Raw genomic sequence first — 15,997 nt, 5'->3', positions numbered from 1 at the left:
TGCAACTTCTCCTCCTGGAGCAGGAGGATCAATCCCTCGAGGCCCACACACAGAGGTATTTGGACTTGATACCTCACGTTCACTATGATGATACCAGCCTCTGTGTGTTCTTCCGGGCAGGCCTAAACGCTGAAACCCAGGCACGCCTGCCCGGAGAGGGGCCTCGAGGGAGCTTCGCGGCCTATGTGGAGTGGGTGCTGGTGTCATGTGGATCTTCTTTCACCGTGGACGACGGCACCAGCCCCACTCCAACGCCAGGGACCGTCCAGCCCGAGACCGTCCAGCCAGAGCCAGAGCCCGAGACCGTCCAGCCAGAGCCAGAGCCTGAGACCGTCCAGCCAGAGCCAGAGCCAGAGCCCGAGACCGTCCGGCCAGAGCCAGAGCCCGAGACCGTCCAGCCAGAGCCAGAGCCCGAGACCGTCCAGCCAGAGCCCGAGACCGTCCAGCCAGAGCCCGAGACCTTCCAGCCAGAGCCAGAGCCCGAGACCGTCCAGCCAGAGCCAGAGCCCGAGACCGTCCAGCCAGAGCCAGAGCCCGAGACCGTCCAGCCAGAGCCAGAGCCCGAGACCGTCCAGCCAGAGCCAGAGCCCGAGACCGTCCAGCCAGAGCCAGAGCCCGAGACCGTCCAGCCAGAGCCAGAGCCCGAGACCGTCCAGCCAGAGCCAGAGCCCGAGACCGTCCAACCAGAGCCAGAGCCCGAGACCAGGATCCCACCCAGCCTCCCTCTCCCACCTCCTCCCGTCATGCATCCGTCAGCCCCTCCGTCTGCCAGCTCCCCTGACCCAGCTGGGTCGTTGGATCCCCGGCCTTCGCTTCACACCTCCTCTATCTGGACACTTCCTCGGCCCCCGGTCCCATCGGATCCCCCGTGGCTGCTACCTCCCTCAGCTCCTCCATGGTCCCACAGTCCACCAGCTCGGCCAGGCTCCCTCGTCCCTCCGAACTCCCTGCACTCCCTCGTCATCCTCCCTTCACCTTTGGACTTCCTTCCCTTGGCTCCGCCCCGTCATGTCACCCCCCCGGTTCAGTTGGACTCCTCACTCCCTCCAGTCACCCGTCAGCCCTCACGCACTCTGACCTCACCGTGTCCCTCTGTGCCCCTGTCAGCACTTCGGTCACCAGAGCCTGCGGTGTCCCCTTGCTCCCTCGGTCCCTCCTCAGCACCCATCATCGTCGGTCCCTCAGCTACACCCTGGTCTCCTCTCCCATCCGCTCCGCCCCTGTCAGTCGGCCCCCTGGTGTTGCCAGCCCCACTACCATCGGCTCCACCAGGGGTCCTCCCTCCAGCTGCTCCGCCCTGGTCTCGCCCTCATCATGCTCCGCCCTGGTCTCGCCCTCATCATGCTCCGCCCTGGTCTCGCCCTCAGCCTGCTCTGCCCTGGTCTCGCCCTCAGCCTGCTCCGCCCTGGCCACGCCCTCAGCCTGCTCCGCCCTGGCCACGCCCTCAGCCTGCTCCGCCCTGGTCTCGCCCTCAGCCTGCTCCACCCTGGCCACGCCCTCAGCCTGCTCCTCCCTGGCCACGCCATCAGCCTGCTCCGCCCTGGCCACGCCCCGCCCAGCCCCCAGTTTGTCCCCCCTCCTTCCTCTGTTATGCGGCGTGAGGTCACGCCTCCCGGGAGGGGGGAGTTCTGTCACAGTCTTCGTCTGCACCATCCTGTCTGCGTCTCCAGCACTACACTTCCCATGATCCTCTTGTCTGCACACCTGAACTCACTCCCTCATCAGCCTCCCGTTCAGCGTCCTGTTCATCTGTTTCACCTGTCTTCACCTCATTATGTTTGATTCTTCAGTGTATTTAGTTCCTTCTGTTTTAGTCAGTCTTTGTCGGTCGATGTTTAATGTTACGCAGTGTTTCCTGTCTTCCTGCCTGTCTTTTGATATTAAATTCTATATTCCTTGTGACTTTGGACTCAGCCTGTCCTTCTGCCCGAACCCGCACCCATGACACTTAGATGTCAAAAGCTCAAGGAAAATTTGATAAAAAATAATTTTATGATATTATTACCGTAGGCCACAGAATAATATTATGTCCAGAATTGATAAAATACCCTAGTCTCAACTTATCGGTGGACAAATAGTTGATAAAGTGGTAAATATTAATTTTGAATCATTTGCATATTAATTTGGTTCTTATTCACAGTAATTCACTCACCCTTTAAGTTATATTGGTCCTAGTTTCCTTACAACAGAGATAATGATATAATAAAATAAAAAAAATGGCACATTCAAAAGTTTACTGTTTCAGACCCCCAAAACGATGATGTTCTTGAACTTCTTGTTGTGTAAATGAACGGCAAAAGTTAAGTTTTTGGTTGAAAATGGTGTTGCGTAAATGGCCCCTTAATTTGAATCTTGAAAAAAAGACCTAGAGACCCCTGCATTCATTCTATTGCACCCTGCCCTGCTGTTTTTAAAATGAGAACATGTCCTATATGGATGGCCTCTTAGAAGGCAACTGCCTATATAAATAGTAGACAGCGAGGTTCCTCACTTTGGTTTTAAACAGAACTTTGAATATGAATGACAATATTTTCCATGTACATTTCCATCTGGGGAATGAAACCCTGATTTCATGTGTGTTTGATTCTGACCCTCATCACTGCAGCCAGGCCCCATGCAGGGCTCAAAGTCTTGTGTATGTGGACAGGGCACACTAAGATCCAGCTGTGCCTTCAACATTCTCTGCCTCATCCTCTTCCCCTTCTCACACGTCGAGGAGCTGCATGCAGACCATGGAGACCAGTTGGAGTAGATACATGTCTCTGGAGTGTCATCTGACAAAACAGAAAAAAATAATGTAGTGAAAGGATGAAAAGTTTAATTAAGTAGTACATTTTAGTGTGTTAGCGAAGAGAGTCGCATGAGACAGAATAATCACTAATGGGATCTTAAAAAAATATTTATTTTGCTTTTACTAAACTTCAGTGAGATATAAAAATATATATTTTTAAAAAAGTTGCTTTTATTTATTTATGTTTTTAAATGTATTTTTTATATGCATTTATTCATGTTTCTACAGATAAAAAAAACGTCTCGGGTTATGACTATAACCCTTGTTCCCTGAGAAGGGAACGAGACACTGCGTCGATAAAATCGACTCTTTGGGGACGCTCCCTAAGCGTGCGCCTCTGAAGTATGAATGAAACTAATCCAATCCTGATTGGTGTTGCGTCGTGACGTAACATGTGACGGCATACCCGGAAGTATAAAAGTGACGCTGTCACAACACACACTAGCCTCGCGATGAAGCAAGACGCTCAAGGGTCTAAAAAAGGGGCGTGGCAACACGACGCAGTGTCTCGTTCCCTTCTCAGGGAACAAGGGTTATAGTCATAACCCGAGACGTTTCCTATCGAGGGAACTCAACACTGCGTCGATAAAATCGACTCTTTGGGGAATGAGTACCCACTAGGCCACGCACCGAACAGACCCGCCCCAGAGTGAAACTGATTAGGCCCTCAGCAAGGGCCGAGTACGTGTGCACCGGGCCTACTGGGAAGGTTGAGACTATAAAACCTGATGAAAGTATGCGGGGTAGCCCAGCCGGCTGCCTCACAAATCTCCTGCAGAGGTACTCCCGACAGAAGGGCCCTAGAGGAAGCCATGCCTCTAGTCGAGTGAGCCCTCAAGGCCAAAGGTGAAGGAACCCCGCGCACCTTGTAAGCCTCAGTAATAGCCTGGACAATCCAGTTACTTATAGTTTGTTTGGTCGCCGGGAGCCCCCTCTTAGGTGACCCAAAGCATACTAACAACTGGTCAGATCTTCTCCAAGAAGCAGACTTTTCCAGGTATACACTCAAAGCTCTGACGGGGCAGAGCAAGTGAAGCCTCTCTTCTTCCGCCGACACATGAGGTGGAGGATGGAATGCCTGAAGGACTACAGAGCGAGCCGTACTCGAAGGAACTTTAGGCACGTAGCCCGGACTCGGGTGCAAAAAGGCCTTTACTTTGCCAGGGGCAAACTCCAAGCAAGCTGGCGTTACCGCCAGGGCCTGGAGATCTCCCACCCTCTTAAGAGAGGTAATCGCTAAGAGAAAGACCATTTTTAGCGTTAAGTCCTTAGGCGAAGCCGACTCTAAAGGTTCGAAGGGAGCGAGGGACAACCCTTCCAGAACTATCGCCAGGTCCCAGGCAGGAACCCTGGACCTGGTCGCCGGCCTCATCCTCCAAGCACCACGGAGAAACCTAATGACCAATTGGTGCCTCCCCAGAGGTCCACCATCTACTGGCGCGTAGAAAGCCGAAACGGCAGCCACGTACACCGAGTGGACGGGGAGAGACCCGCAGAGAAACGATCCTGAAGGAATTCCAGAACTGAAGCCACTGGGCAGTTTACTGAATCCAACCTTCGTTCTTCACACCAAGTGAGAAACACCTTCCACTTGAGGCCATATAATCTCCTGGTAGATGGAGCCCTAGAGCTAAGTATGGTTTCAACCACCTCAGCTGATAAGCCAGCATTCAGGTACTGAACCCCCTCAGAGGCCAGACCCACAGCTTCCACAACTCTGGGCGAGGGTGGAAGATTGTGCCCTCCGCCTGAGACAATAGATCCCTCCTCAGAGGAATCGGCCACGGCGGAGCTATGAGGAGTGATATTATATCCGAGAACCATACTCGTGTCGGCCATCTCGGGGCAACCAGAAGTAGACTGATGCCCTCTTGACGGATCCTCTCCAGGACCCCTGGGAGCAGAGCGATCGGAGGAAAAGCATACAGGCGAAGCTTCGGCCAAGCCTGTACCATGGCATCCAACCCCAGCGGGGCTGGATGTGAGAGGGAGAACCAAAGTGGACAGTGGGACGTCTCTCGAGACGCAAACAGATCCACTTCCATCGGTCCGAACCTCTCCCATATCGACTTCACCACCTCCGGATGAAGTCTCCATTCCCCGGGCCTCAGCCCCTGCCTCGACAGGATGTCTGCTCCCCAATTCTGAACCCCTGGGATATACATTGCCCTTATTGACAATATCTTCCCCTGGGACCAAAGGATAATCTGATGCGCCAGTCTGCACAGAGGGCGCGATCTGAGGCCCCCTTGTCGGTTCAGATAGGCCACCACTGACGTATTGTCCGTCCGTATTAGGACGTGTCGACCCTTGAGGTCTGGGAGGAAGCTCCTCAAAGCCCTGAACACAGCCATCATTTCCAGGCAATTTATATGCCAAGTGCGATGATGGTCCTGCCACAGACCCCTGGCAAAGCGGCCGTCCATGACCGCGCCCCAGCCAGTAAGGGAGGCGTCTGTCGAAACGGTTTCCCGGCGACATGACACCCCCAACACTGGCCCTTGGGATAGGAACCAAGGCTTCTTCCATATTTGCAGAGACTGAAGGCACTTGCGCGTTACTCTGATCATACGGAACGGATTCCCTTTGGGTGAGAACCCCTTGGTCTTCAACCACCACTGGAGGGGTCTCATGTGAAGGAGGCCCAGAGGAATAATGTTGGATGCCGCTGCTATGAGGCCCAGCATCCTTTGAAAGTGTTTCACAGTGACGGCCTGGCCTAGCTTCACCCTGGATACCATCGCCAGAATTGACTCGATACGTGCGGGAGACATACGTGCCTGCATTGTAACCGAGTTCCACACGACTCCCAAAAAGGTCGTGCCCTGGGACGGTACTAGCACACTCTTCTTCAAATTGAGTCTTAACCCCAATTTTTGAATATGGCCAAGAACGACATCTCGATGCCGAACTGCCATCTCCCGAGACTGGGCCAGAATAAGCCAGTCGTCGAGATAATTCAATACCCGAATCCCCTGAAGTCTCAATGGAGCAAGGGCCACGTCCATACACTTGGTAAATGTGCGGGGAGAGAGTGCTAGGCCGAACGGAAGAACCCGATATTGGTATGCTTCGCCCCCGAAAGCGAACCTCAGGTACCTCCTGTGACATGGAAGGATGGAGATGTGAAAATAGGCGTCTTTCAGATCTATCGTGACAAACCAGTCCTCGGACCTGATTTGATTCACGATTGTTGGAATGGTCAACATTCTGAATTTGAACCTTCTCAGAGACCGGTTCAACACCCTGAGATCCAAAATTGGCCTTAACCCCCCATCCTTCTTTGGAACTATAAAGTACCGGCTGTAAAACCCGGACTCCCTGTCTACCGGAAGAACACGTTCTATGGCTCCTTTCGACAGCAGAGTCTGTACTTCTTGTTCCAGCACCTGAGCCTGCTCTGGGACCACCGCAGTGAGCACCACCCCAGAAAACTTGGGGGGGCGGTGCGCGAACTGCAGTCTGTACCCAACTCGTATTATCTGCAGGACCCATGGAGATATGTTGGGAAGATGATACCATCCCTCTACAAAATCTACTAAGGGTACCAGCCTCTCGAGGCTGGCCTCTGGTGTCTTCAGGGTATTCTCTTCGACTACCTGAAGCTGAATATTGGCAGGCTGTAGTCGATTCGGTCCCTGCGACCATAACCGATGTTTTAAAATCGTCTTTTCGCTGGAAATTGATGCGGCCCGAAACGCTGTTAACGGCGGACCTGCATCTTTTCCTAGAGGGCCCCGCTGCGGTTGGGGGTGGGGGGGGGTGATATCTTTGCGTGTCACATAAATTACCTGAAAATGATGATGATTTGTTTTGAGAAATTTTTTATATGGTCATACCATATGGTTTCATATGGTCTTCATATTTCATCAGGTGGTTTTTAGGTGCAGAAAAAAAGTTTATGTCTCTGAGGAAAGTGCATATCTCAGATTGGTAAAATATGGGAGCAGATCATCTCTCAAGGCATGGGTTAAGGCCTGGAGAATAGTGTTGCATCTTCGAACCATGGGTCTGATTTGGCTGAGGTTCAGCAGGGCAGATGTGAGTCTGATTCCCTGCTTGTATGCTTTATTGCACATAAGTCTGCTTCCAGTGGTTCTTATGAGAGTGCAGGAAGACATAGTGGATTTTCTTCTCTGATTAGATCTAGTGTTACGGAGACCATTTTGAATGCACAAGCTCCCTCAAGTGCAAAGTCACACCTGTGACTTGTGAGTGTGACACACATTTCCCATAAATATCACCCACTCAGGGAACCAATTTACAAATGTAAGAGACGTTATTAAAGGAAATTATTTTATTAAATGAAATTAAAGGAAACATTAAAGGAATTTATTTTGTGCAAGACCCAACAGATTAGAGAGTAATGTCTTTTCCCAGCTCTTAAGTCACATTTTATGTCAAATTGAAGGACAGGAAACAAGTATTATTGTGGTTTAAATTAAACTATCTTCAGCTCTAAGTGATATAGAACTACTGACCGCTACTGGCTAAATTATCAGTGCTAGAATTGAGGGTGGCTGAAGAAGAAACATGAAACAAGAAAATCCATAGCTTTAAACAGTACGCAAGAGAATTATATGAATTAAATGTTTTACAAAATTGTGCAAATATGTTGAAGTGATGTCAGGCTACTAAAAAAGAAGAAGAAATAATAATAATAATAATAATAATAATAATAATAATAATAATAATAATATGCATATATAATTATTACTTAAAGTATAGAAGTGATGAAGTGGTATTTTCATTTAAAGGCACATTAGTTTCTTTGTCAAGAACTCTACTTGATAGCCATACTGCATGTCAACAGCTGTATTGTGTTACTATTGTTATTCTCTAAAGGAATTTTAGAAGAAATTTCAAAGTTGAGAATTCATTTAAAAGAATAAAATTATGAAGGTTTCGGTAACACTCGTTTCATGTCAAGAAGATGCTGCTTTCTGTGCTGCGAAAAAGTCTACAGTAAGAATTTTCCATTTGGTTAGACATTGCAGGATTTTAAGAAATGTAATAGTTAAAAGTCTCTCTCTCTCTCTCTCTCTGTCTCTCTCTCTCAAGGTTGCCTTTGATAAACAGATAAAGATATGCAAACCTTCTTCTTTTTCCTCCTGGGCAATGTCAGCCACAATGTCGTCCACATTATCAGGCACAATGTTGCACTGCTCACCCTGTTGACATCAGAAAACACCTCAAACTTTCAAATACATTCTACATGATGTTCCTCATTCAATCATATTACTCACAGTGATGGGATTTGATTCACTATTGCTATCTGATTGAAAACCACAAACAAGATGACAGGTTATAGTTTTCCCTGTTTGTCCTAATACCCATCTAACTTTCTCCTATAAAGTATGTATGACTTTCAATACTTCCATGGCACTGTTGTGACATGCTGGCTTCATCAATATGTATAGTCTGTTGTTGTTGTCGAGTTATTTTAGCTCTCAGTTTATAGACTTTTATGACATACATAATGCAGAGATATTTTACACAGTAATAAAAGCTAAAAATGCAACAGCTGAGAATATTTTCTTTTGAAAATGTAATTTTTTTAAGACAAGTAAAGAAGCACACCTTGCGGGCAATTCTCTCCACAACAACTCTGGCCACAGGAGTGATCGCACCACCCTCTGGGTCGTAGAAAGGGCTCTGTGGATGGTCTAAACTGGTGAGGGGGCGAATTTTCTCCTGAGGTGCTGCAGGCTTGTTGGGAGACTACATAAACATTAAATAAATAAACCAATTCATCAAAATGTCAAATGTTCAAGTCATTTATGCCACATGAAAATCAAATGAAAAAACAAAACAAAAAAACAACAACAACATAAGTGGTAAGAATTAAAGGAATGGTCATTTTCTGTCATTCAATCGATCAAACTATATATATAAAAAAGGTATATACCTCAAAAGAATAAAACATAAGCAAGTCATTATGGACTGAAACATCCACCAGTTGGAGTGCCCTTGATCTCCTCAAGAGGGCACTCCTCTCTACTGTTTTGAATTTTTTTTTTTTTCTGATTTTGCTCATTCTTTGGATTTACTTTGGTAATGTTTGTCAATAAATACTTTCTTACTGCAATTAGATCCTTCTGTCATCATTTCTGAATGACCAAAAAGAACAAGGACTCAATTTATGTATTGTTTCTTTAACCCTCTGGGGTCTGTGGTATTGCCGGCGATACCAGCTCACTTTTTTTTCTTAAAAGTACAAAAGAGACTCAAAATACTCTGCCTATTTTAATCTTACATAAAATTGTTATACATCATTTGATCCTGTTAAGTGTTTATTTGTTTGTGCAATAAACAATAAACCTGATGCACGTTTTGTCTTCTCTCTATGAGTGAAGTCCATTCTGAGAGTCCACCTCCGAAAAATTAACTGTGACTCAGTCAATACTTGTCACACAGGCACAAATGATTTCTCTTTATGAAGCAGAAATGATCTTCTTTTAAATGAAGTAATTTGTATAAACAACTATTCTCAGTTCATGTAATCTGTATGAAAAGAGAGAGATGTCAGTCTTTTTCCTTTCAGACAATTGAGTTAATTGTTAACGTGTTAATGTGACCACACCCACTGAGAGCGTGCACTATTCAAACGCAAATGTTGAGGCCATGGCAACACCAACATCCAGTTTAATAACAATCTTGTTACCTTGTCTTGCTGCGCTGTGGGGAATAATACTATCATGATAATCATGAAAATGTTCACTCCACAAGTAAAAATAGTAACCTTTCAATATGTAAATTAAACAAACAATTAAACATTTGATCATTATCCATGGGAATGATGTCAATTTAAGCAGATGTTTTGTTCAGACAAACTGACACACACCAGTAGATGGCAGAGTCAAGCTATGGTCATGACTGTGTGGTCTCAAGTGAACCACTTCAGCTGGCAAATTGCTTTTTTTTTTAAATGAAGTAATCATTTTTCATGTTTTTATTTTTCTGTGTTATTAATACAGAGAGAACTTGTTTGGTGCATTTACTTTGAGCATGTGTATATAGGTCACAATCTTTATTACCCCAAAGACTTCACTGTAGTATGTCATTGACTTCACATCTAAACCATGTGGAACAAACGTATGAGGCCACACTGAAATATATAGTTTAAGAATTATAAAAAATGATTATTTTTATTATTATTATTAATTCAAACCTGGAATCAGAAAATTTTGGACATGAATAAAGATATTGCTAATTCCATGCCCTTTTTTAATGCAGTGCGTTTCAATATGTGATTTCCTCGCATTTACATAAAGTCAGCAAAATTGGAACATACCTGTACCAAATACTAAGGAATTCTAAAATTCATGTTCACTTTCACTTCTCACTCAAATTGTCTTGCTGATAATGTAGTTTGTGATGACAAATCCTCTAGTAAATAAGGCAAATTTCAAAATAGAAAGTGTCAGACCTTTGGACCCGTTGTATATCTTTCCATGAGAGCTCACCTCGTAAGTGACTCCACTGTCTGTTCCTGCATCCCATGGGATGAGGTCTTGAACCACCTTCTGGACCCATCCACATTCTCTGGTGCAAAGGTCTTCTGATGACAGACCAACGTTCCAGTCAGGACTAGGGCCCAGCATCGTCAAAAAGGACATCAGGTGACGTGTACGGTCAACTGAGAACTCGGCTGAGGGAGCCGCTCGACTGAGATAAAGAGAGAAATCAGATGACTTCACATTTTGATGGCATACATCTTATTCATACGTGAGAGGGAGGTAAAAGAGAAAAACATTTAAGAAAATACAAATATGTTTATTTGGTCACACTTTAGTTTAGGGTCAAATTCTCACTACTAGCTAACTAATAACTACAACTTTTGCATCAATGAACTTTTAATAACCACTTAATAATAGTTAGTAAGGTAGTTGTTAAAGGGACAGTTCACTTTGAAATTAATTTTTGATATGTTTTAGCTTACCTCAAGGGCATCCAAAATGTAGGTGTCCTTGTTTCCACAATATTTTCAATTTTGATATTTTTCGGTCAAACCGTTGTTGTCTATCAGTCATATAACGGAGATTTACAGGGCCCACCTCAAAGAGCATGCATAGAGAAGTCCAAATGCTCTTTGAGGTGGGCCCCTCAAATCTCCATTATATGACTAATAGACAACAACGGTTTGACCGAAAAATATCAAAATTGAAAATACTGTGGAAACAAAGACACCTACATCTTGGATGCCCTTGAGGTAAGCTAAAACACATCAAAAAATATTTTGAAAGTGAACTATTCCTTTAAGTGTAGGTATTGGATAGGATTAAGGGATGTAGAATATGGTCATGCAGAATAATAGTACAGATAAACAGCCAGTATCCTAGTAATATATATGTTTATAAGCAGCTAATAGTAATAATAATAATAATAGGTAATAGTGAGAATTGGACCCTAAATAAAAGTGTTACCATATATATATATATATATATATATATAAATAATAAAAAAAATCATAATCATTAATATTCTTTTGTATTAGGATATTATTTTAATAACAATAAAGCACCCCCTACACACGCACACACACACTTTTTTTATGCAAAGCACTGTAAAGCAAGCTAATACATACATATTTAAATTGGAAAGCATTTATACATATATAAATATTTATATAATGAACAATATTTAATGTAAGGGATAAGATACTAAAGGAAATATCTTGGTTACTGATATTACCCTCGTTCCCTGAAGGAGGGAACGGGAGACCTGACGGTATAATTGGGAGCCCTATCAACTTTGAGTGTCTACAGAATGAGCCAGTGAACGTTAGCGTGCGTGAAAAATGTCACATTCCCCGTGCCCGCCCCGCAGCGCAGGTATAAACAGGAAAGCGGCTGCACGCACTCATTGTTTTTCGCTGAGGACCCGAGATTGTGATGGCCGTACAGCGATGGTCAGCAACTGTGGTGGCGGGACGTCACGTCTCCCATTCCCTCCTTCAGGAAACGAGGTTTACAACAGTAACCGAGACATTCCCTTTCAGTCACTCACATTCGACCTGGCGACGTAATTGGGATCCCATGGAAAACGCCATCGGTTGCTGCCACATCCAGCGCCCTACGCAAGACTCTCAGACCCCCAACTGGCTGGGGCGGAAGGCCTACGCAGAGGGCATTCGGATTGCTGCTCCGTTATAACCCAGACAGTGAAACTCTTGCATAACACTGGAAAAGCACGCCTTTCCAGGGGAAGGGGATGCTGCGGAAGACAAATCCTGCCCTAAGGGAGGTAACGTAAAGAATATACATACGGACTGGCCGGTAGGGGCAGTGCAACATATGGAATGTCACTGTGGAGGCTCCAGCCTAAGAAGGGGGAGGCTACACCAGACAGTGATGGCAGAGCGGACTCTGCCAAGGGAAGACACGGGCTCTCCGTAGGGAGCTGGTCATGGAAGAATACTCATATGGGATTGTCGCAGGTATCACCATATATGGAACCCAGCCTAGCACAAGTTACACAAGCATACGTACGAGCACTAGGCCTGGCGTCGGACACTCCGCAACATCCGACTCCCGAAGGGGTGCAGAGGAACTCAAAGGGTTCGCCTGAGTGGGGAACTCGACTGGAGCAAAAAGCACACATATCCGCTTCGTGGAGAGGAGTGGCGCAACAAGTCGACACTAGAGCGGGAACTTCGGTGTTACCGGCTGGTTGAAGCAAGCACACAAGGAGAAACCGGCTCAACACGTAGGATATAAAACCTAGCGAAAGTGTTAGGTGTCGCCCAGCTCGCAACTCTACAGATATCTGTCAGCAAGGCACCGTGTGTCAGCGCCTACCAAAAAGTGACACTCTGAGTGGAGTGGGCTCTCAACCCAGGCGGGCAAGGTACGCCTTGAGCTTGAGCTTCGTAGGGCAAGGCGATGGCATCCACTATCCAGTGGGCCATCCTCTGCTTGGAGACAGGCTTTCCCTTCTGCTAGCCTCCGCAACAGACAAAGAGTTGATCTTAGGTTCTGAGGCTTTGCGTTCTGTCTACATACAGGCACAGAGCGCAGACGGGACAGAGAAAAGCCAGGGCTTGGTCTGCCACCTCCGAAGGTAGCGCCTGCAGGTTCACTACCTTGTCCCTGAAAGGAGTGATAGGAACCTTGGGCACATATCCAGGTCAGGGTCAAAGACATGATCTTGAGAGATAGCCGGACCGAATTCTAGGCACGATTCGTTGACCGAAAATACATGCAGATCCCCTACCCTCTTGATGGAGGACAATGCAACCAGGAGTACTGTTTTACAGGGCAGAATTTTTAATACAGCTGACTGCAAAGGGTGGTCTCTGAATCTTCATCTCCAGAGGACTGAAGCTCCCCCTCCGATTTTGCGATAGACATCAGGTTGTAAGGTGGAGTTCTAAAGGACACGGCTGGTCATCCATGAACAGGAGCAGTGCATTCCTTTGGATGCTCCAACGGCGGCTGCGCTTGTGAGGTGTGCAGGACCCACAGAGATTGCCTCAGTGGGGAAGCCATCACGGTAATCCTCAGATCACCCTGACCATGCACAGAAGTATGTCTATTCTGAGGTCCAGAATAGACGCTAGATCGGGGCATAGGCGAGGGGACTGCACCTCCCTTAAGGTAAGGGAGTTTCGATCTCAGCACTGTCATAGTCAATGGGAACATGAACTATTCACAAAAGCTGCCTCAGCAAGCTGAATGCCCAAACATGAGAGGTAACTATTGTAACCGTCTGCTGGCGCCAGGGAACGACCGCATCCAGAAAAGCAAAAGCACACAATGACATCCTGAAAAGGACGTAGGGTCACACATGTGTTGCTCTTTTAGTTGAAAACAAAAAATATAAAAAAGAAAAAAATAACTCTCTCAGTGCTGAAGCACCCAGGGATAGCCGTGGTGTAATCAGGGTTCACACACAGACACACACAAGCAATGCTGTGAAAACAGCAGTTGTGAGCTGTAATGCTTGCGGCCACCGCTGATCGCGCCTTTACACTAGCACTGGAACAGAGTATTCTCCTTTTGAAGTCTGCAGTGCAGACAGTCTGCAGAAACTCAAGAGTCCAAACGAAATTTCAGTTCTGAAGTGAAAGACAATGAGTGTGTGCGCCTGCTTCGTGTTTATACCCGCACTACGGGGCGGGAAGCGTGACGATTCTCATGCCCGCCAACGTTCATTGGCTCATTCTGTAGACACACAAAGTTGATAGGGCTCCTTGAAGTGATCCCAATTACGTCGTCATGTCGAACGTGAGTGACTGAAAGGGAACTATTAATAGGCAGGAAGAGTGATAGAAAGTATAGACCTTATGCACCAGAGAAACGTGGGCGTCGTCATCTTTAGACTTATTTACATCTTTAGAATATTGTCTTTGAACTTCCGTTTTTGCAGTAGCTCTGTATATTTCTATGGCATCGCTGTCGAGGAGTAATTAGCTGGTGAAGTGAATTTACTTATTGTAGAGTTAACAAAAGTTATTATTTTTTTTTTACAAAAGAGCATTGCAATCTTTATCATAAGCATTGTAATGCAGATGTCTTAACAAATGTCGACCGGGAATTTTTTTTACGAGCAGTTCATTCATACACTATGAAAATAAAGACCGGAAGTCAAAGGACAACGAGTGCAGCGCTGAAAAGGGGCGGGGCTACATAAGGTCTATAGTTAGAAACAAAGTACAAACTAGAAAGCTTCAACACAAAAGTCCAAGTTTTTTTTCTTTTTTTCTTACTGACAACAGTACAGTATCACTTTTATTAACCACAGAACCCCCATCACTAAGCAGAAAGTTTATATTGACTGTAGATTATATTTGGTTATTACCAGGGTTGGAAATGAACACTCGCCAAAAGTTTTTTGACTCAAACAATGTTTGTAAAAATACAAAACCAAAAAAAAAAGTTGTTACTGGAACCAACAACTTCAAGGTAGAGGCTGTCAAAGACCTTACATTTTTGGTGATGAGGATGAAATAGGAAGGAGTAAGGAAGGAAATGGCTGAATAACAGAATTTAGTTTGAATAAAAAACTAATGTATGGAATCCAAAATAATAATAATAATAATAATAATATATATATATATATATATATATATATATATAGACCATTTCACAAGATGTAAACAACACTGGTCCAGAAGCACTTCCTGTTTCAGTTTTTTAACACTACATAAAAGCTGGGATAAAATACAACCAACAGAACATTTAAAACTGAATCAAAAAGTTAAACAAACATCTTTAAGATGTTTTCTTTACATGTGAAATAAAGAAAACAGTTACAAACTGAAACAGGAAGTGCTTCTGGACCAGTGTTGTTTACATCTTGTGAAATTGTCTATATATATATATATATATATATATATATATATGTATATATTGGACATTAATTTAAACTTTTTTAAAATTAAAAAAAGTTAATTTTAAAACATTGGTTATTACTTGACTACTTACAAAATAAATACATTATGAAAGGACATAAAATGCATATTTTTTAAATATTCATATTAGTTGTTTTTTTTAAATGAGATTATTGCACAATTCCAATTGATTTTGTTTTTGATTATACTCTTTTCATGGGTACAGCAAGTTTAACAAATTTAAATAAATAAATAAATAAATAAATAAATAAATAAATCTTCTTACACAAGGTGAAGTTTTTGTTCAATCCATCCTTCAATCCAAACTGAATCTAACTTCCTTTCTCCACAAAAAATACAGAGCAAAATAATTTACACAAAAATCTCTATTTTCATTACCAAAACAGTTTCTAAACCACTTTTCCCTTACAGACAAACACATACACATCACACTTACATTTCTGTCTGCAGGTCTCTGTAACCCCTATTTCTCTTAATTTCCAGACATACATGCAATATCTTTCCTTTGCATTGGCTCAATATGGCTGTCAGAGATAAAGTTCATCCCTCCAAGATTTTCAGTTAAAAGAGAGAACCGTTGCAAGCTCCCGCAGTGGGGTGGGCCATCAGGTAGATGTTTACCATTGAAAGGATCACTGTGTCAAACATTTGTACAGCCTCACAGAGTGAGGGGGTTGCTGGGAATTTATTGTGTCCTCGGGGGATGAACTATAGTCTTCAAGTCTCATTTAACCATCTCAAATAAAATGTATGAATGTATAGGGCTGTACTGTAAATCAATTACAACTTTTAATCGACTTTCAAATCATTTATATGATATGTTGAAAAATTAATTGCATAAATACATTTTT

The 15,997-nt window shown here is 44.5% G+C and overlaps 1 protein-coding gene across 2 annotated transcripts in view; it reads right to left on the bottom strand.

The window, feature by feature from the left end:
• The window catches only part of spon1a (spondin 1a), a 224,035-nt gene that overhangs the window by 12,958 nt on the left and 195,080 nt on the right, over nucleotides 1–15,997 (bottom strand). For both annotated transcript variants that reach the window (XR_016169862.1, XM_089135387.1), the window contains exons 8-11: nucleotides 10,258–10,459; nucleotides 8,372–8,512; nucleotides 7,887–7,962; nucleotides 2,592–2,774 (exon numbers count right to left, since the gene is read on the bottom strand). Coding sequence is in view for 1 of the 2 variants with exons in the window: in XM_089135387.1 (XP_088991513.1) it covers nucleotides 2,592–2,774; nucleotides 7,887–7,962; nucleotides 8,372–8,512; nucleotides 10,258–10,459 (602 nt within the window). In the remaining variant the exon portion in view is untranslated. The remainder of the gene's footprint in view (nucleotides 1–2,591; nucleotides 2,775–7,886; nucleotides 7,963–8,371; nucleotides 8,513–10,257; nucleotides 10,460–15,997) is intronic.

The sequence above is a fragment of the Pimephales promelas genome, chromosome 10 (assembly GCF_988280905.1).
Source record: "Pimephales promelas chromosome 10, fPimPro1.hap1.1, whole genome shotgun sequence".
NCBI classification, from domain to species: Eukaryota; Metazoa; Chordata; class Actinopteri; order Cypriniformes; family Leuciscidae; genus Pimephales; species Pimephales promelas.
Note: the sequence above shows the minus strand (reverse complement) of the source record. Positions and strands in the feature narration are given on the sequence as shown.